Raw genomic sequence first — 20785 nt, forward strand, 5'->3', positions numbered from 1 at the left:
AATCCACCACTTTACATTCAGTTAACAGTAATTATTTTATAATTGGGTGTTTTCTCTGTATTAAAATAGTTTTGGCTACTGCTCTCCATCACTGCAGCTCCTTCACCATTGCTCTGTTTTTCTCTTGGATGAGATACATCATGGTGTTCCTCATACTGTGGTTGTTTGGTTGTTTTCAATGTCACCTGGTAAAAGAGTAGTCAAAGAAATATCTGTGAAGCGTCCACCTTTCCATTTGCTGCCTAGCGCTAGAATGGGTAGTTCTGACTGTTTCAACCCTTGATTACTTTAGCAGAACAAGGTCAATCTTACAGCTGTACAGTGATATTAATTTCTACTGGGATCCTGGCAAAACATGGGCAACAAATTACAAAATTAAGTGCATTCAAAGTGTTTGTTTTTGTAATATAAACCAGCTAAAGTACACGGAAGGTCTGCCTCTCTCTGTCAACCTTCCCCAGTATTGTAGTAATGACTAGAAATAATAGCTATTTAGAAAATTTAGCAACCATATGTTGTTTTTTATTTACCTTAAGATAATGAATGTGTGATTTATGTTTGCCTTTATTATTAAAATTTTACCACTGATAAAAATATTATTAAAACCATTCATGTGATCCAGCATGAATGCATAGGCTCTGGACCCTGGCACTCATAGACCTTGGAAAACAGGAACTTAGTCTTCAGTTTTAATATATTCAGCAAATGTAAGAAGTGCTAAAAGCAATTTGTAGGGGTAGAACAAGTTTGTTATTAAGTTTTTTGATGTTTAGTTTTGATTAGTTTGATATCGCTAAGCTTTCATTTATGAAGGCTTAAAGATATCTTCTACTGCTCTTTTTTTCTGTTTACAGTTCTAATGAAATAGAATACATTACAGAAATTGAAGATTTGTTTACTTTTGCAGTGAAACTACTTAAAGTGGAAGAAAAGACAGTGCGAATACATCCCAATTTTTTTGAATGTGAAAGGGATTGGGGGGGATTTTATGTTCCTACTCTCCTACCTGGTTTAAACTGTAGTGAGATAGAAAACTAAATATTTTGAATGTTCCTTTCTCTTTCTGTAATTTTTTTGCTTTAATTTTGAATAAAATTACTTGGATCATCTGACAGCAAAAATATGTTTCAACAAAAAAATGTTTAAATAGGGTCCCATGGAAAATATCTTAATTAGTAATCATTAATACAATTCAAATTATCTCCTTTTGCATATCATAAATCTTATTAGATCTTGCAATTCTTACAGAGTATTATATCAAAGGTAAATAATTTTTTTCAGTCTAAGAGTCACCATCTTCTCCAATAAGCATCATAAATATTAAGCAGGAAGTACCAATACTCATTCCATCTAAAAGTGGACTTGTGATAATTTATAGAACCAAAACCAAGATTTGCAGAGTTTTCAAGACAATTCAGGTATGCTAGTTCTTAAAATTAGTTTTCAAAAACTTTAGTTCAAACAATGACTACATTTCATACAGCCATTATTGCTACAAAGGAAATAAAATTTCCTTTAGTTTGTACTATAGTGTTCTAGCTCCCAGAAACTTTTGGAAGTCAGTGTCCAAACTCCCAGAGAACTGTAATCTCTTACTTGATTCTATTAGTTCTGAGAGTAGTCTCTACTAAAAAGGAAGAAACATAATTTGGAGGCAGATCCTAATTATTTGTAAAGCTTACTCCCTATTAAAATTATGCCAAAGGAGATAGGGAACTGAATGCAAATACTTCATAAAACAAAAGATCTTGTAGACCTTTCTACACTGAACAGAATAGCCCCCATTTCCTTCAAAAGCCCTTCAGCAGATCTTAGCATGTTGCTGCCCTCCTCCTCCCTCTGGTGTGGGAGTCAAGAGTCTGCAGAGAGCCCATTAGCTGCTGGCTCTGCAAGCACCTGCTGTTGCACAGCAGCTAATTGAGCTCAACACTCTCCTGCCCTGTGTAATGAGACCCTTGGTACTCGCCTGTATTTCATTTGCAGTAGGTTCCCTACATGCCCTCGTCTCGGACCAGCACAACTTCTGTAAATACAGAAATAGTCATTGGAGTTTGGTGAGACACTCTCTACATGCTTATTCTCATCCCTACTCCAGTGAAGAAGTTCTCACAAGCTTCTATTCCTGCTTAAGACTTTTTTATTTGTCCTTTTTCATCCTCAAGCCAAATTATGTTCTCTCAGAAAGCTTAGATTTAGACCTTGTTTCATATGTCAAATATCAGTTATCTTCCAGTAAATCTTTTTCCAAGGCACTTTTTTTTTTTAAATCAGAAAGTTCCCCATGCTTGTACAATTCATGGGGAAAAAGGGAATCTTGCAGTTTTGTTTGAACTTTGCTCAATGTAAAAAGAGCAACTGTAACCTTTAACCCTAAAGAATAATTAATATTTACAAGGTATGTTATCAGATTGGGGCTGTAAAAAATTGTTGTGCAGCCTTAACCAGAAGCTATGAAATAAATTCTTTCAGAAGTCCCCACTAACATGAGTGGTTGTTAAGCTAAGGGTTTCAGCAGAGACATCTTCCCAAGAAAACTGACGTGGTTTCTATTGCCAAGTGCTGACCTAACCTATGAGAGAATACTCAGATTTGTTTAACTTATTCTCTATTACACTCACCCTACTAAATTTAGTGATTTTTCTGAGGAGTGGTCTCCTGGCTGTAGTTCAAGGATATAATGAATAGTTCTTAAAACCAAACTCATTTCAGAATTCACATGGCTCCTGACCCTCTTTCTAAAGATCAAGAGATATGAGGGAACATTAAATGCATAAATGAAGAAAACCCTCTGTTCACAGTACTGGAATTGAGCTCATTTGTGTCTTGCACCCCATGAACAGGGTCAGAGATGAAAGCTAAAGTACCCACAAAACCTTTAATGGCCATTACAGCAGACTGAGGCGACATACAGAGCCTGACAGAGAGCGGAGAGAAAGTTCTTGTAAAAGAAACAGATATGACCTGCCTCGGGGTTATGGGAATCTGTATTATATAGAATCCATTCAGTGAAATTCTTGCAGTAAGATGCAAATACAAAGAGGATTGCTGGATATTTTTTTCAGTGTCTTATGGATCAATAAATTTAATAAGCAACTTGACTAAAAGCTGTATTGCCCACATTCTAGGTTCCCTTTTAGAAAGGACTCCGCCTTTACAGAGAGGTCTGTTCTTTTCAGTAGAGCAGACCAAAAAAAGCCCAGAAGGCAGGACATGGCAGGAAACTAGGAAAGTGTAATTTCAAATTGCCTAATTGGCATCTTGCAGTGGTAGGAGAGGGAGACAACCTTGGCATTAGAAAAACTATAGTATTACCAAAATACAATGGATGGTATAATACAAGAAAAGACAAGACCTGGCATGCTAGACAGAGCAGAGAATTTTGAAGTACTGCTATTGAAAACATGAATGTGAAGCTTCAATTTGACATTCTGATTAAAGGCAAGAGGAGAAATTCAGAGGAGTACATAATGAAAAAATGTTCAGATTTGCCTAAAAACAATGTAGTCTTAGCAATTTTATTTTTAACAAAACGGATCAAGGGGTAGCATATGTATGAACAGTCCTAGATATAAATAACCGATCGTAGCAAGTTACAGTGAAAAGATGCCACATTTTATGCATTAAATTCTTTATTTCTTTTACCATGATTGGTATGACTGACTGTTGGCACAAAAAGAGATGAACAGTTGAGAATAGAAACAACAGTTTTTCCTTCACAGAAAATTACAATAATCTTGACTTCAGTGTAATAGTTATGTCTTGTGAGGCTTCTTTTCCTGTTTTATTATTTAAGTAGATTACTGAATTTCAGAATGTGATATGGTGACAACAAAGTAAATAGATAATTTTATTCACTGGCCATTAATGAAACAAACTGCAATACTATATAAGATAGAAAGATACAAATGTCAACCCTGGAAGTAGGAAAGATGATAACTGAGCCATAGGATACAGAAGCATATATAGTTATAGCAAAGACAAACTACACAGGATTCACAAGAGAGTCTTTGCCAAGAATTTCAGGTTACGTCTACATGGTAAAAAGCGATGCACTGCCGAGATGTTCATGCTAACACTAAATGATGTACCACAGTTATAAGCAACACAAAATAGCCATGTACGTGGTTATCTGACGTGTAAGTATCAGTGAATGTAAGGAGCAAGGATATATTACTTCAGTCAAGTGCTGAGTTAACACAGTAGTGGTGTTTTCCTAATTATGAAGAATTTCATACAGTTCTTCAAGGCACTGTTTGGTAGATACTCTTTAGCTGCATTAGGAAAAATAAAAAGTCCTCCAAAGAGTATCAGAAATGATCAAAAGGCTATTCTGCAATGGGGAAAATGCCCTAGGGAAAGGCTGTAGTTCTCACTTCAGTGCTGTCTAGTGCAGTGTGTACCCTGAGTCACACAATGGATGAGTAACTTTTCAGCTTTCTCAGTTCTCCACCAACACTGTAGCTGCATCTAACCCTGTTAAGCCTAAATAAGACTCCAGAATGCTGGAGGAAAATGACAGAAGCCCATAATGTCAAGAACATCAGACTTTCTGCTGACAGTTTTGACATTTAAATGGCTTCCATCGTTACAATATATGAGCATTCACAAATCTGAATAAGTGTATCTTTATGATGCATTAAAAAAATAAGAAAGTGGAATATTTTAGGTCTCCCCTCTATTCCAGGATACATCTACAGGAAAGAAGGAACAGGAGCAAATGTTCAAATACTTCCAAAACGGTACTGGATTGGATTACTAGAGGCCAGTTCACTCAGTCTCATTTTGCCCTTTGAATCAAAGTTGAGAATAGTATGGCAGAAAAAACATTCAGTTGCCACTTGCATAAGGAAACAAAAGTAGTTAATAACAGATAAAGACAGCAACTTAGATGCTATAAGCAATGATAGATTCAGGAAATAAGGATGTTAAATACTGGGACTGTAGGGCACAAGCTCCCAGATGTAGTAACATTTTAATAGGACTGTGAGTGTGAGAGCTGAAAGACCACCTTGATTCTACTGAAGTAGCAACTTTCATGAGTTAATATGCAAATTTTCTCCACCAAATGGCAGCAAAGTGGTTTTGCCATAAAATCAGGAAGTCACTGACTATAAAATTTTCACAGGGAAGATGCACCGGTGGCAATTAGAGCTAGAAATCATTTATGGAACTTTGGGTAAGAAATTGCTATTTTATTGTTTACAGCAATGCAGGGCTGAAATGCAGCTTTGGTTCTTCATTTGGATGTTCACAAAATCAGCTGTGATTTAGGATAGAAAAATTTGCTTATGGATGATAAATATTTTTGATTCAATACAAAAGGTCTTCCCAGAGAAAAGATATTTTTTCCAAGTGGGTTTCTTAATATATCTCATCTAAATAAGAAAAATTAATCTTCTTTAAGCATCACTTTAACTACAAGAATGAAATTAGAAGCTGCTATTCACCCAAGGGACACAGCTTAATTACCTTAAGATGAACTGTTTAAAATAACTTGAAGAATATTTAGGACATGTTATTTTAAATATCTCTTACAGTTCATTCCTCTGCATGATAACTTTGCTTAATTACTTATCTCAGCTTTAGTTTCAGATCTGTAAAAAACCCCTCTGTTAATTTTAAACATGTATCAGCTTTCACAGTGCCAGAAATGGATAAAATCTGGGATAGTATGGCTGTCAAAACCAGCACTCCCTCTGTCTTTCTGGAGTTCCTCCATCACCTTAGCTCATCACTGCCTAATTCTATAGCCAGACTGGTCAAAGTTTATTCCTTTTTTTCAAAGTCATTTACTTCATTCAAGCCACTGGGTGTACAAAAGGCAGGGTTTCAGAGAGCTGGTACCTATTCAAATCATCATACTTCTAAAGTTAGAAAAGAACACAGCGTTGCACTGATTCTGTTCACCTCAGCAAAGAATTTCTTCCCTCAAGGTTTCTCTGCATGCTTCTATGTACACAGATGGCAAGTTTCCATCCTTGGTCATTCTCTGGCAGACATTGGTATTTCTGATATACTTGTTGACATAAACCATAAAATGGGAGCCTGAAAATATTTTGAAGCTTGGAAGTGTTTACGGTGCACATGCTTCTATATATGCACAAATTACTCATCTATAGTTCCCATATAAAATGTGCATATATTTACAAACTGTTTACACTCATTTCTAGATAAAATAAAATTTATGTACCTTCTTGATGTGTTCTTCAAGATCTCACAAAACAATAACACATAAATAGTGTTGAGATGCAGTGTAAAACCTAGCAGAGATTAGAACATGTGTAAACTTTCTCTAGTTCAGCAGTGTTACAGGAAACAGAGGTTCTTTCTCATAGCCCAGTTTTTCTGCAAAAGAGCTATCAAATATAAGAGAGACACAGAAAACCTTAATTTTCAGTAGCAGTTTTCCATGACTGCAGAGCTCTGGTTAGTTGTTCTAGGCTTCAACTTATCTTTCACTGCTTTGAATCACCAAAAAATGAAAAAGTGACAGTCATTATTTCCCATCCCACCTCTAATTTTCCTGTACAGAAATTTAAAAATTATTATATAACCATATACATTCATGGAGCCAGATAAAGACTTACCATACTGTAAACCAGAGGAAGACTCTGGACTCTCAAACAAAACCTCTGGTCTCAAGGTTCCCACAAACAGCTGCCTACATTCCTTGTTAGATTTGAAAATTTCCTAAAACTTTTAAGGTTTGCTCCAGGTGCTCAAGGCTATCTGGGCTCCTCTTCATACATCCACTTGGTCATGCCCAAGAAGCCAGAAGTACCCTGAAGGTCCTGTGTAGAAGTCAGGTTAAAAACATATCTAAAATGATCCTGAAAGACTGTGCTTATGGCTGCTGTATTTTTAAAACTAATGAGAGGCATCTGAAAATACTTTGGTGGCATTGGGCCAATCAATAGGGAGTCTCAGCTCAGTACCCTCCAGAAAACAAAGCCAGTTCAAATCCCCATCTCTGACCTGTGGGGAGAAAGGCCATGCTCAGATACCAATGAGGATACATTTGAGGGAAACCATTCCTGCCAAGTCTGTATCACTTTTCAGCCGAGGATCCAAGATCCAGGCATCAGATGGCACGTAAATGAGATTCTTAGCCTGCAGCAGGGAGGTGAGAGCACACGGGGGAGGTGGTGGCTAACAGTCCCTATTCCTAGCATCACTTCAGGGAAGGAGGAGTGGGATTTTTAAAATTTTCTTTTTAACGATTTTTTAATGCAAAAACTGCATGGATGCGCACAAATATCACCACCATGAAAACAAAGGCATCCGGTGTTCTGCCAGCATCTGCCACCAGCTGCATGTTCCTCCACTGAGGAGAAGAATCTCTGAGTTGGGTTGTGGTCTGGGAGACATCCCTGGCAGAGGCTGCTTAAAGGGCTGCAGGACCCACATTTCTCTAGGGACAAGCCCAGAATTAAAGGAAGAATGAGTAAGTGCAAATCTTTTGGAATGAGCATTCAGAAGCAAACAAATAAAAAGCCCAAACCAACACCTCAAGTTGGGCAGATGTATGACAACAGAGAAACTTTAGAAATAAACTATAACTGGTATTTTTGTCAGCATTTTGGTAAGTCACAGCCTTTATCTAAAGTTCATGTCAATGTGCAAGTTCTATAGCAAAACTTCTTTTTTAACCAAAACAAGAGAAAAAATTTATGTAACACAGTTCTGTGGGGAATTTTTCTGTGACAGTTGACAGCCATTAGGCTTGTTTGATGCTTATGAGGGCAGACAGCTACTTGCCTCACCCGCAACTGTTTAACTTCTAAATTTGTGCTCAAAATCCGTTTCCAGCTTCAGCTACTTTTTCTGGGTTCTCTTTACTTCTCTGACTAATCTGAATGTCATTTTAATGTTTTCATAAGCATGGTAAATTCCCTAAAAGGACAAGTGGGACAATGAAGATATCAGAGAAATATGCATTTCATGGATGCCACAGGATGCTGTCCTGTTCTGGCTTTTAAATAAGGACCAGAACCTTCTTCTAATGCTTCGTATTTTTGTCTCACTACAGCCAGTCTTTTATTTTTTCCCCTTAAAAGAACATAGACTTATTAATGTAACAAGGTTGACACTGCAGCTCTAAGATTATGTAGAATCATTGTCAACAAGGCAGACTGGACAAAATCCTGCCTCCAGTAAGAGAAACTTCTACTGCTATGACGATGAGCTCTGTAAACTTTTTTCTCTAGACCAAGGGATATGTTCTACAAAGAACAGCTAAGCTCTCTGAGAGCAGCTTTAATACCTGTTGACCAAAAGATTTTTGTAACCCAGTGATGTCTTCTCCAAGAATTACACCATCATCTATAGTGGATTACAGTCCACACAAACAGGAGTTTTGGAAATTTCAGTGTCCTGAAAAGAACTGAAGTTCTCTGCTAAACATTAGAGTACATGAGGTCACCTATGTACTTACATGCTCTCCCTCTTATAACTTAATCTAACTAATATCTCCCCACCACCACCACCAGGTAATTTATATGCAGTTATTGCCTAGGTAAACAGTACGTAAGGTTTTAATATTTGTTAAAAGTTACTGAAAACAGTAAATGGCAGCATATGCATCTATTTACATACTCCCTGTCCAATATTGCGTTATTATAGTCTTGATACCTTCTGAATTTAAATTTGAGTTAAGTTAGGTTCTGATTTGTTAGACTACTGGCAGATTGCTAAAATGAATTTTAAACACAGACTCTGTGTTCATGAAAATATCACATATTTACTTCTGTTAATTGTAATGAACTTTACAAATCATTATTCCAAAGAGGGAGTTTTTCCCTATTTCTTAGCGGTACAGAAGGTGGGGGCCTCACTTCTTTCCTTAAAAACAGAGACCAGGATCAGACTGTGAGAGCAGGTACACCATCCGCAGACTGAGAACATAAGGCATACAGAGCACCAAACAAGTACAACCTGGGTACTGGAGAAAATTATCAAAGGTCGTGTGAAAAAAAAAGATGAAGGGAAAGAATCACACCTAAGGAACCTAACCAGTAAGATCTGAAATGAAAAATGTGGCTTGTAATTTTATTAACCAAAGTATGTTAAAAGCAGTATGAAATAACTGGTGGAGCATGAAAATGAATCTTCTTTGGGAATTCAAATATTTATTTCCTGCTCATAAAGTGTCTAACAATAGATTATAATTATATATATATAGTGTTGGCTTATTAATCATAGTTATATTTCAGTGAATTTTTCTTTCCTCTTTTGGTCTTTTATTGATGAAGAACAACATATTTATTAAATAGATGTATAAAATATGAGTTGTGATTCTAAAATTACAACACTCTGTAAGACAAATGGTCCTGCTTCTCTCCCCTGAGTAGAATCGTGATGCTGGCTAGAAGTGTCTGAGATTTAGAGCTTTGAATAGCAGTGACAAGGTGCAGGCAGGGATTTAAGAAAAATGTAAATCTTTTTATTTCCTTCTAGTCAATGTTGACCTTGTCTGACCTTGCCTCAAGGATTCACTCCTCTAGGAATTAGGCTACTGTAATTCTATTTTATGCTGTTCTAGTTCTTACACTGCTCTCATCTGCATGGTATTTCTGTCTTCCAGGTTCAGCACTCTAAGCAGCAAGATGAATGCTATTTTCTTGCTTCCTCCTTCTGTAGGGAAATAGCATGAATAAGTGCAATAATTTCTGTATATGCTATTTCCTTTGAGCTGTAGTAGAGCAATTTAATGTTCATATGCCATGTTGTCACTTCCATACCCATCACAGACATCTGCTTTCTTCAAAAAGAAAAGAGGATATCCAAGGTGAACATTGCAATTTAAATTATCTTCAGAACTCTCAAGAAACAGAGTTTAAAAGTAGAAGAAACCTCCATAAGAAAAAAAACCTCTGTTGTACAGGTCCCATCACAGAAATGCAGTTCTATCCAGATGCCCCACAAAGGCAAATCTTTCCTGAAGAGCTAAATATGCATTCTACAGGACCACTTGTAAAGGTTATAAGAACATCACAAAATACACACTTTGTCAATAATAAAAAAAAAATCTTGCAAGAATCCTAGTCCTCTCATCCTTAAAAACAGAGTTAATCAAAATCCTAAACCAGAACACATACTCTCTGGAGAAGCTAATGTAATAATTTCCTGGGATTTTCATTTTGAAATTCAAAAAGATGCTGAAATGCATCATTAAGGCTACTAATATCAGTTGATGACTTTGCAATTAAGGATGCTTTGACCTGTCATGAGTCTGACCAGCACACAGAATTAGTCACACTTGCTGTGAGGAGCATATACCAACGTGAACTACAGAGGTTACTTAGTCTATCAAAAGAAATGACACAGGCCATCTGTGCTCTCATACCATATGTGGTACCAAGTTCTGCGTGTTATTACAACCAGACACAGTCTGTAACTTAGAATATGCCAATAATTCAACTATTGTCAATTTCTCCATGAATTAATTAACTTAATTAAACACGTAAGTAGCCATGCTATTAACCTAAAACAGAATTAGATTTGTTTTGTCTGTCTTAAAGCAAAAGGTACAAGAAGCCAAGTATAGCCACAACAGTTAAGGTTTCAGAGGTATATACTAAAGGACTTACTGTGATAATTAGCCCTTTTTCCTGGAAATATTTAACCAGTGGGACTGCATTCTGCTTGAAATTCATTAGTCTTCTTTGAGTGGCTTTCAGGTTATCATCAGGTCTCCCTTGCTGTTCTGCACGCTTCAGTAACCTTTCTTTCAGCCTTTGACTGGAACATGCCAGAAACACCACCAAATCAGGGGTACAGATCTGTGGAAAGAGAAGTTGAAGAAGTCTGATTAAGTTGATTATCCAGCACTACAGGACTCAGCAATTCCATTATTATGTGAGGCTCAGATGCGCTACGTTTACATAAGTTGGAACTTGACATAGTCATTAATTTTCTGTTGGGTTTCCACGAGAAGTTTGTAGGCTTAAGGAGGGGCTTGTTGATATTATGCGGAGGTTAGTCAACTTGTTTCACCTCGTATGTAAGGAAGAAGTTTAATGAAAGAATTTTTCCTCACAGCCTACCTTCTCTAGGCTATGTTTATCATTTGCATTACCAGAAGGCTCCCCTAGATAATTTTTTTTTAAAAGAGCAAAATATAAATGTCATACTCTGCAAGAAAATGGCTGCATGGTTTCCATCTGAAAACTCTTTCGATAAGGTGGCATTTAAAATCCAGCAGCCACTATGAAGCTAACTGATGGCTAGGACCAGGTGAAAACAGACCTCTTCCAAGAGCCACGGTTTCTTATAACAATTTTTCTATTTTTCTAAATCTCACTAAAGCTTCAGTTCACTTTTCAAGAGGTTGGGTGGGGCAGCTAAAAGGATTTTTATTTCCCCTATCCTTTTTGGTCTGTGTGGTGAGCACTGCTATGTATCACACCCGTCCCTGCACTGTGGTTCAGGAAGTAAAGCCTTGTGGTAGCGAGATAAGGAAAAATGTTTGAACTCTGGCTCTTCCCCAGTTAAATCTTCTTTATAAGTTGCTTTCAAACATTTAAAGAGGAGATGGTGCTTGATAGGGGGAAAGCAATGGTAGACCCACTTTCTTAGGAATACTGCTAAGTGTTCACAGGCAGTCTTCGGAGGTCACTACTGCTTAGTACATATGGTGGAAAAAACAGAAGTCATAGAATCTCCACACATCTTCTAAATACTTGCGGGGATGGTGACTCAACCATTTCCCTGTTCCAATGCTTGACAATCCTTTCCATAAAACAATTTTTCTTAATATTCAATCTAAACCTCCCCTAGTGCAACCTGAGACTGTTTTCTCTCACCCTAAAGTCACTCGGACACTTGAATTCACAGGATTTTAAAAATGCAGCTACAAATGTATATTAAATTTATTAATAAGATCTGATTTTGTTCTTTCCTCCATCTGGTTGCTGCAAAGAAATCTACCTCTCCTTAAAGTTTTCACTAGCGTAGTGCTGTCTTTTAAAACATATTAGAATTCTCTGTAAGAAGCATTTAAGATAAAAACAGACTGTTCAAGTTTTCATCTGATTACAGATTAGAAAGGATTTATTCATTCTCCCATTCTCCCAAAGCCATTTCTGCTGCTTTACTTACCTGAATAAAAAAGTTCATACTTTGATTTTAACTAATATTAGCAAAACCAGTGGTTTCTTAGTCTAGAAATGATATAATCTAGTTACAATGCAAATGATGGTGAATGCTCAAGAATGTTAAACAGACATTTTTCTCATGATGTTTTCTATCTACAGAATAATTTTGTCTTTGTTCAGCTTGATGCGATGTAAATTTGAGCTATACACCAGTATCACTAAATTATCTACATGTATTCTAACTACTACTGTGTAAAGAATAACTGATTTATATCTTCATGTTAATTATATAGTTGTTATAATATATTGTTGTTGAGGGCCAGAACAAACCAATTAAGCTTCTGAATACTCTCTGTGTCTTGGCCTCTCTACCCAAGGATGTTAAACTGCATAAAGACAACCGTATTTCTAGACTGAACAGTGAAAACTTCCCATGTGGACAATCTGGAAAATTAATAACTAAGTTTAAAAAAAAAAAATCCTGCCTAAGATGAGTTTCTGTCATTTGAGAGAATACAACATGAAGTATGGTCTGGTCTTTTTACTGGCAGTCTGAGTACAAAAAGGTTCTTAGGAAGTCAAAAGAAACTAATACAACTTCCCCAGCCTGAAGTGATGGTCATTAGCCTTTACAAACGAGGTCGCTGATAGAATAGTATATGGATATAGGAAGCAGAAAGTGGTGAAAAAGCAGAGCCATTTTCAAACAATAAAGTACAGTCTGAAAAGCACCACTAGAAAAAGATGGTGGCCTCTTTATCATTAAAGAAAATTAAATAGGATTTAAAAGAAAATCAAATTATTTTTTACACGCATTGTAGATGATTGGAGACATGAGCACACAAACTACAAAGATAATAGTTCTGGTAATTATTTATGAGTATCTATTAGATTTTGAAACAATTAACCTTATAACCTGTTTTTTTTTAATAACTGCCAGTGGAAGAGAAGCTCTCTCCTACCTCTATCACATGTACCTCAATGTCAACAAAACCAGAGTAACTTTCCCTTCCATTTTCAGACTATTGTAAATAGACAGTTATTCTGTCTGGTCATGGGATGAATTAAGTATGAAAGTTAATTTTACTACCACATTATAGCTTTAAGGCACATAATTATTCACATGAAAGACTATGAAAGTAAGTTTCTGTGTTAGACTTTCATGCAATATGGACATTATTAAAAGTAGCTCAGTTAAATTAAGGCTACTTCACTAGTAATAGAACAATAATGAGGAGTTTGGGAATTCAAAAAGCATACAGTACTAAAAAACCCAAATTATGACACAGATAGATTCTGAAAGAAAATGCTACAGATTTCAAAGCCTGTTAGTCATGGAACACTGTCTGATGAAAGGGAATGGCTGATGTACCTTGCAGCAGACTGAGCACAGAGACATCTCAAGTCCCTGTGTGGATATCCAGCTGATTGAAGCTTCCTAGCATACATTACACAGGGACTCAGAAACTACAACTGGCAATCAGGGATCTAGTAAAGCAGAGGACAAAAGGAGTTTATACAAGTGAGTAGTTTTATTTAGTACTTCCATTTCTGTGTATCCTAATACTAGTGGCAGAAAGATGGTGAGAAATCTTCAGATGTTCCAAGCCATAGCTGGCCTCACTTTCAATGCTCAGCACTTCAGGACAGCACCTACACTCGGGCTGTGAGGTCATACCAGATCTCCTCAAGTGCAGGGCTGGAGCTTTTGTGTACCACAAGACTTCACATGGAGCATCAATCAAATCTCACAGAGAGTACTTAGAATAAACAGAATGGTCATGAAATTACCAGCCCTGAAGGAAAAAGAGGGTCTCCCTCTGTCTCACACAAACATGAGAGTGCAGCTTACCACAATCAGTCTCAGTTCTCTAAAGAAACTGTGGCTGAGTAAGTGCAGTCCCACAGGAAGGAAAGGATCTGAATGCCACCATGGCTCCATCAGGTGTGAAAGTTCTCATCTGCTTTTAGTTCCCACAAACTGCACTGGCTGCAGAAGTCACTTACTGTTTAAGAAAATGGGAAAACACACCCTGGACTCCATTGCTTTCTCTTTTTTTCTAACTGTAAAATGAGGATAATAACAAGGTATGACTTGGACAATTCATTAATTAGGTTTAATTATTTCCTTTTGCTTTTGAAAATGGAAATTTCTCTACAGAATCTGAGTATTGTTGTTGTTCTCAATTTTTTACAACAGCAATACAAAAGACACTATCAGAATCACAGGTACTAAGACTACCTTTTTTTCCGATACTGTGGGTTTTCTAATTTGAAATATATTTCACTCACAGAAATAAAATTTCAATGAAAACAGTGTTTTAAAATTCTCAGGTCAAGAAGCCTAGTTTCAAATTAAGTATTGTCGGAAACATTTTTTGAAGTGTAAAAAAAAAAAAGTAATTCAAGAATATTTGAGGTAGGAATTCAAAACAATCTGATTATGTGATGTCTCTATGAATTCAACTTTTACCTGCAGAATACGCATCTTTATCATCAGAAAGTAGTTGAAAACCGTTTAATAAACACAAGGTGCATAAAAGGGTAACATCTCTGCTGTATGCATAGGCATACAGACCTAATAGAATTTAATATTATTATTTCTCCTACATTCATTTACAACCTTTAGGATACACCCTTGAAATGCTATTGATACTTCGCTCCTGTTTTCATGAACCACTTGCTTCCACTTACTTTAACAGTACCTGCTGTAAGACATGCTTATAAATACTTTTAGCTGGAATGTAACAGGGTAGTGTAAATATATCAACATCTGGGATTACTTCTCTAGAAACATATCTATTCTCCTATGTAAATATGAGTAAAAATTGCTTTTTTTTCTAACAAAGGAGAAGGGTTTTTATGGCTCACTTGAAAAGAAACCTTTTTTTCGAACTCAGAACTAAGTGTTGTTGAGTTTTATGGCTAGGGAATAAGTTTTGTTCTGAGACTCAGCTTGTAGAAAAGTTGTACAGAACCAACACAGACAGAAGAGCTGGATTCCTTCATGCTGATTTCTCCCAGTACACACACCCTGTGCTTAAGGCAGAGGGTTTTATTCATGTCCAGCAATGCATGTGAGCTAGGACTGCGGGGCGCAGGGAAGTGAATTTGACTATTTACTAACTAGAACTCAGCTGAAGGGAGAATCTTTGCCTGTGGGAACAGACAGGTTTCTGTTATTCATTCTAAATGAAATGAAGAGCATATGGCATCAACTCAGAATAAAACTGGTGGGTACATCCTCTCATTTTTTAGAATAATATTTACTAGTAAGTAAATCCTACTCTCATTTGGTCTGAATCTCCTTCCTAAACTGGAACCAGATGTAAATTGAGAGTGATTTTATGCAAGTTGATGGTGTTACTGACATTAAGCAGTGTAAATGGAAAGATGCTCTCTTTTCTCTGGGGATATTTTCTACATCTCCTCTCGTTAGTGAGAATAGTGTGGTTGTTTGCTAGAAATTAGATGATTACACACTCTCTCATTATTCCTCATCAGGGAAAAGATAAAAATGCTCTGTTTCTTAATTCCTGGTATGTTCTAGTAGATACTCCTGAGAAAACTGACAGCTCATGAACACTTGCCATTAATTTAACAGTGCATTTTATTCTTGTTGGTAAAGGTTACTAGCAAGCTGGTTTATGTCCTTTGTATATGTGCTCTCCCTTGTAATTCCTTATTTGCTTTTTATAGTTCCATCTTTGCTGGGTTACTAGACTGCTTGCATAGTTTTTTCTTGTTTTAGAAGTGCAAAACTGTGAATCAGGTTGTCAAAGAATGAATCCTGCTGATAGAATTTTTTTCTGGTAGCTTCTTTTGAACCATATTCATACTGCCCAGAAAATAAGTTTCCAGCAAATTGCCTAGAGTATGTAATTAGGCAGACTGGTGTCTTCAGGGACAGGTGATTCAGCTTTTCACCTGGGTCAGGCAGCTAACTAATAAAAATCCCTATCTGTTAACACTGATGCTAGTGATACAGAGAAGGGACTGAGCAGACCTCTGCTTCAGAACGGCTCAGCAGGCACCTTCATCCACTCTGAATTCAGAACATCAGGTTCTGTCCTGAGGACCAGCAATGGATGAGCTCTCCCTTGGCTACTCTGACAAGCAGAGAAGAGCCCTTGCCCAGAAAAACTGAAAACCTGATGCCTAGGGTTGCTTACCCAGCAGAAAATTGAACCACTGCTTGTGTTTCTCTGGAGAGTGCTCCAGTTTCCAGGGGACAAGGGGATAATGGTAAGACCATTCCACAGGCCTCCTGGTCAGGCTTGGCTTTAAGAGAGCAATGTAAAACTCATAGGGAAAAGACAGTGAGCAAAAGGAACCACAGCAAAGCAGACTGCTGATGTGGTAGTCCTTCCACTGCTCAGAGAGATCTCTGGGTACATACTCAGTAGGGGATTGTACCTGGATCAATGAAGTAGACATCAGGGAGAAGGGAGATAGAAGTTTAGAGGGAGATGAAATAAAGAAGACACATTGGCAATGATACAGAAACAATACCTTTACTGGAACAAAAACCTATTGCAAAAAACAGGTCCTTTTCCCTTAAGAAGCTTCACCACAAGGTTGCATTCACCTCCCTGGTTGTTCTGGAGGCCATGCTCTTGGCCGGGGACAGCAGGTTTTCTGTGAGAAGCTCTTTGCAGAGCTGGACTTGGCAGTCAGACCCTCAGACAGCAGGCTACAAACACCTGTGTTAAGCTTGGAGGGCACTGCAGCCATGGCTTCTGCTCGGAGGTCTAAGTGTCAGCCTTGGAGGAATAGTACTGCTGTCCTCAGCCTGTGAAAGTACCAAGGCATTTCTCACCATCCTATATTGTGCCACCTACTCAGTTACTTCTACTTTGTCACAGTTATTCTCATAATAATTTCCCTAAGGAATATGTCTGAGAGTTAAAAATTAACTCAAGTTACAAGATGAGTAGTTAGTCATTGGAGGTGTAGTGCATTTATGAATATTCCTAAGAGCATTTTAAACAAAGAATCAGATAAAATTTATTGCCTCTATTTATTATTTAAATTAAGATTTTACTCAAATAATGTCATGTCACACAGGCCATATAAGACAAAAAAAATGTTTTTTATAATTTCTACAAAAATACTTTCCTCTTTATCAAGAAATTAAATTATATTTATTAATGAACATCCACTGATTCTAATACCTGTTCTACATTTATTTCACCATTAAAAAATTACAATTAATATATTTTAAGCAAACTACATCTGTATTTACTCTATTGATATTAACAAGGAAGGGAAGTTACACATGAATGACTGAAAGTGGGAGAAAAAAACAAACCAAAGCAGTAACTGAAATTAAGTGTAAAATACAGTTAATTGTTTCTCCCAGGAAGGATAAAAACCATGTGAGAGATTACACAGAAAGTCAAACTGCAGTTTCTTCACAAGCCATTGGAGTTCAATACACCAGGCAGAGGCATTTCATTACAGCATTGCAGGAGAGGAAGATATTTAACATGCTTCAGCATGCTGGGACTGGAGGTGACTTGCTGAATTTCAACCTGACAGGTTAATGGTAAATAAACCATTTTCTCCTTGGCATTTTCAAATGTGTCCTTGAAACCTAAACACCTTTCTATTTGTACTCAGCAGAGATTATGGATACCTTAGAAATGTGTGGTTTAGGATAGCTTTATGCCTAGGCTCAAACTGAAAGGCTAAATATATCAGCATGAAATCTGCACTGCTAGGCAGAAGGATTTCAAACTGAGAAAATGCAGAAATTGTCATATATTTAAAAGGAATATACAAACTGGAAGTCCTCCTTGATTTTAAGGCATTAAAACTCATGTTTTCATTTTTTCCCCCATAACTATGACTGCTTGGAACTTCATAGCTTTATTAAAAGTACCTCTATCAAAAGCATTGGCAGGATTGACTCTGCTCTTTGGAATTAAGAAATGAGAGGGTCAGGACTTGGCAACAATCCAGGACTTCCAATAAGAGGAATTTACTTATTAAACTCAGTTTTCAAAGAGAAAAATACAGGACTTTTTTCAACTTGGATAAAAAAGTTCAAAGAAAACTGAGATAAACTCAAAGAATACTGCAGTGCTGCTGGCTGAGTTCTCCCAGGCTGCAAGAAGCCTACAAGGAGCAGCTGAGCATTAAGAAATGAAGCTGGTGTAAGTGACCAGAATGGCCAATGTGGTGCTGGCTGGTAAGCACTGCTGAAAATCTGAAAACATCATTGATGCCATCATAAAAACTTCTTTCCTGCTCAAAAGATATGGATGATAGGAACAGTGCTATTAGCAAAACTCAGTAGAAAAGAAGGGGAGAAAAATTCAAATATAAAATTCCTGTGATGTGTAAAGTGCTTTCTAATGCACTTATTCCAGATTGACATTACTGCATGGAAGCAGTGTTTGTTACTTCTGGTTTCTAGATCTGAGCAGAAAGAGAAATACTGTGCATGCTGCAAATGATACATTGCTTTATTTTAGGCACTATAGTCACTGAGATGCAATGTGTTTTAATACAATTCTGCCTAGCAACATGTTGAGAACTTACTGTCCACACGGGAGTCTGGCAACATAATAAGGAAGAAATCATCATCTTTTAGCTATACCTATGTATGAGAATGTTAGCATAAGTTGGTTTGCTTTGACTAGTTTACTAAAAATAACATTTTTCCCCAGAGAAAAGTTCAGCTTCTGGATTAGTCAAAGGGATAAAAATGTGCTGGTAGTACCAGGAGCAATTACAAGCAAAGTTTATCAAGCAGTTGTATATTTCTATAATAGAATGTTATGCAGGACAGTCCTGTAACTACAGTTCAGACATAAAATATCCATTTGATTTTTCCACAAGATAAAGAGATTATGAAAGCTCAGTGTCAAGTTTTAGTAACAGCTACGTGAGCTATAAGACTGAAAGAATTAATTTAGCATAAATAATTTGTTACATTAAAGATGACTGCAAACACAGCACAGTTAGATTTTACATGTGCTTTCAAGAGAAACCAGGGACCTCAGCCGTCCTTTTCCTGTTCCACTACTCCCCACAATTTATTTTTGGTATTACTACCTATACTCTTGGAGATTGTTTGTGTTTGTGTAAACAAAGAATTTGTACGTGTCATATAAAATTTTCTGCTGTTTTCAGGTACATAAGCATGCAATGGTCTCAGAGGGACCATCTGTAGGAATAAGTACTTGCTCATGACAAAGCTAGTGATAGCAATAAGAATTAATTCTTATTCAGAACTTCTTATCAACAGATCACAGTGTTCTACAGGGGATGTCTTGGTGAGAATGTGGCATGTGTACGATTTGACCATTTGCGTTTTGTGGGACTTCATTTTCTTCAAAGGATGTTCCATTGCTAAATAGATCTAATTAAAATTGTCTTACTATTTAAACAAAACTTTCTTTGCTGAAATTTCAACTAATTATTTCTCACCTTGTCACTTTTGGATAATGAGAACAATTCTGTTCTGCTCTTCTAAACACTGGTAGAAAGAAAGCTGTAACATTTCTCAGCTGTGGAAAACCCCCTACTATCTCTAATTGCAGACCTAGACAAATTATCACAACAGTTAATTACTGAATTCTCCACAACTCAATTGCACTTTGCATTGAGGAATCTCTGACTGCCTGGAAAATGTTTGCACACTTAATGTAAATAACCTGACATGCCATGGGTGACTGTCAGCCTCATTCTGTGAAGGATGATTGGTACCATGACTGCTGATAGTCCCTTTTCCTTAACACAAAACCTTCCTACCAATGTGTGTAGCATTAGGGCTTATTAAACAGAGAATTTTAAAGAAGCAACAAGTATATTTCATTTCTTTAAAATAGAAATCAAGATAAACCACTGAATATATCTCACTAGAGATGTTGATATAGGATGTTGAATGTTGAAATATGTGTATCTTTTGTACATTTATTTCCATGGCCTCAGGTATGTCAACTGCAATGAAAGATGAAAATGGAAGAGCCTAAAGAGACAGCCTATGCTCCTGTAAAAGGCCTGGGATTCCCTCTTTCCCATTTATTTTTAGAACAGATAAGATTGAAAGGTGTCCCTATATGAAGTGCTCCTGGATTTTTTTAGAGACTTAGTGATTTATCTTTCAGGCAGAATCAGGCCTCGAGGAGTATGATTTAGCAAATCCCAACTGACTGAGAATGAAGGAACTCTCTGTGAATATAGTCAAGTGTTGTTTAACCGGTTTTCCATTGTAGAAAGAGAATCTGAGCCTAGGATAACTTAATTCCTGTCACTTCCTCCAGTTTCATATCCCCCACTCTTTCATCAAAAACATCAGCACAAAATTATGACACCAAGAAATGGGCTTAAGTCACAGTATCACACTGGAAAAAAAAAAAAGACACAAGGAAACGATCGTAAAGTCTACATTTCTGCTGTTTGACTTCTAAAATAGTCAATCTTCCCTTTTGTTAATTATAAGGAGATAATAGCTGGCAGTCACTGCTATTTCCTGTAATAACTATTTTGTCTGTTTCCTTTAATTTCCTCAATTCAGTTTTCTAAATTTTGCCCAGAATAATACCTTATAAAGCACACTAATGAAATGCTTCATTAGCTGCTTTGTTTTGTTACTTCTACCTTGGTAATGCCACTTAGAATTTGAAGTACAGAAACAGCAGTACACTAGCAATTGTGAAGGACTTTGAAATACTCTGCAT

At 36.8% G+C, this 20785-nt stretch overlaps 1 protein-coding gene across 2 annotated transcripts in view; it reads right to left on the bottom strand.

Annotated features, from left to right (window-relative positions):
• Window positions 1-20785, bottom strand: part of AK5 (adenylate kinase 5) — an 84327-nt gene that overhangs the window by 53698 nt on the left and 9844 nt on the right. For both annotated transcript variants that reach the window (XM_069023103.1, XM_069023104.1), the window contains exon 6: window positions 10590-10781. In XM_069023103.1, the coding sequence (XP_068879204.1) occupies window positions 10590-10781 (192 nt within the window). The remainder of the gene's footprint in view (window positions 1-10589; window positions 10782-20785) is intronic.

This window comes from Aphelocoma coerulescens, chromosome 8 (genome assembly GCF_041296385.1).
Source record: "Aphelocoma coerulescens isolate FSJ_1873_10779 chromosome 8, UR_Acoe_1.0, whole genome shotgun sequence".
Taxonomy (NCBI): Eukaryota; Metazoa; Chordata; class Aves; order Passeriformes; family Corvidae; genus Aphelocoma; species Aphelocoma coerulescens.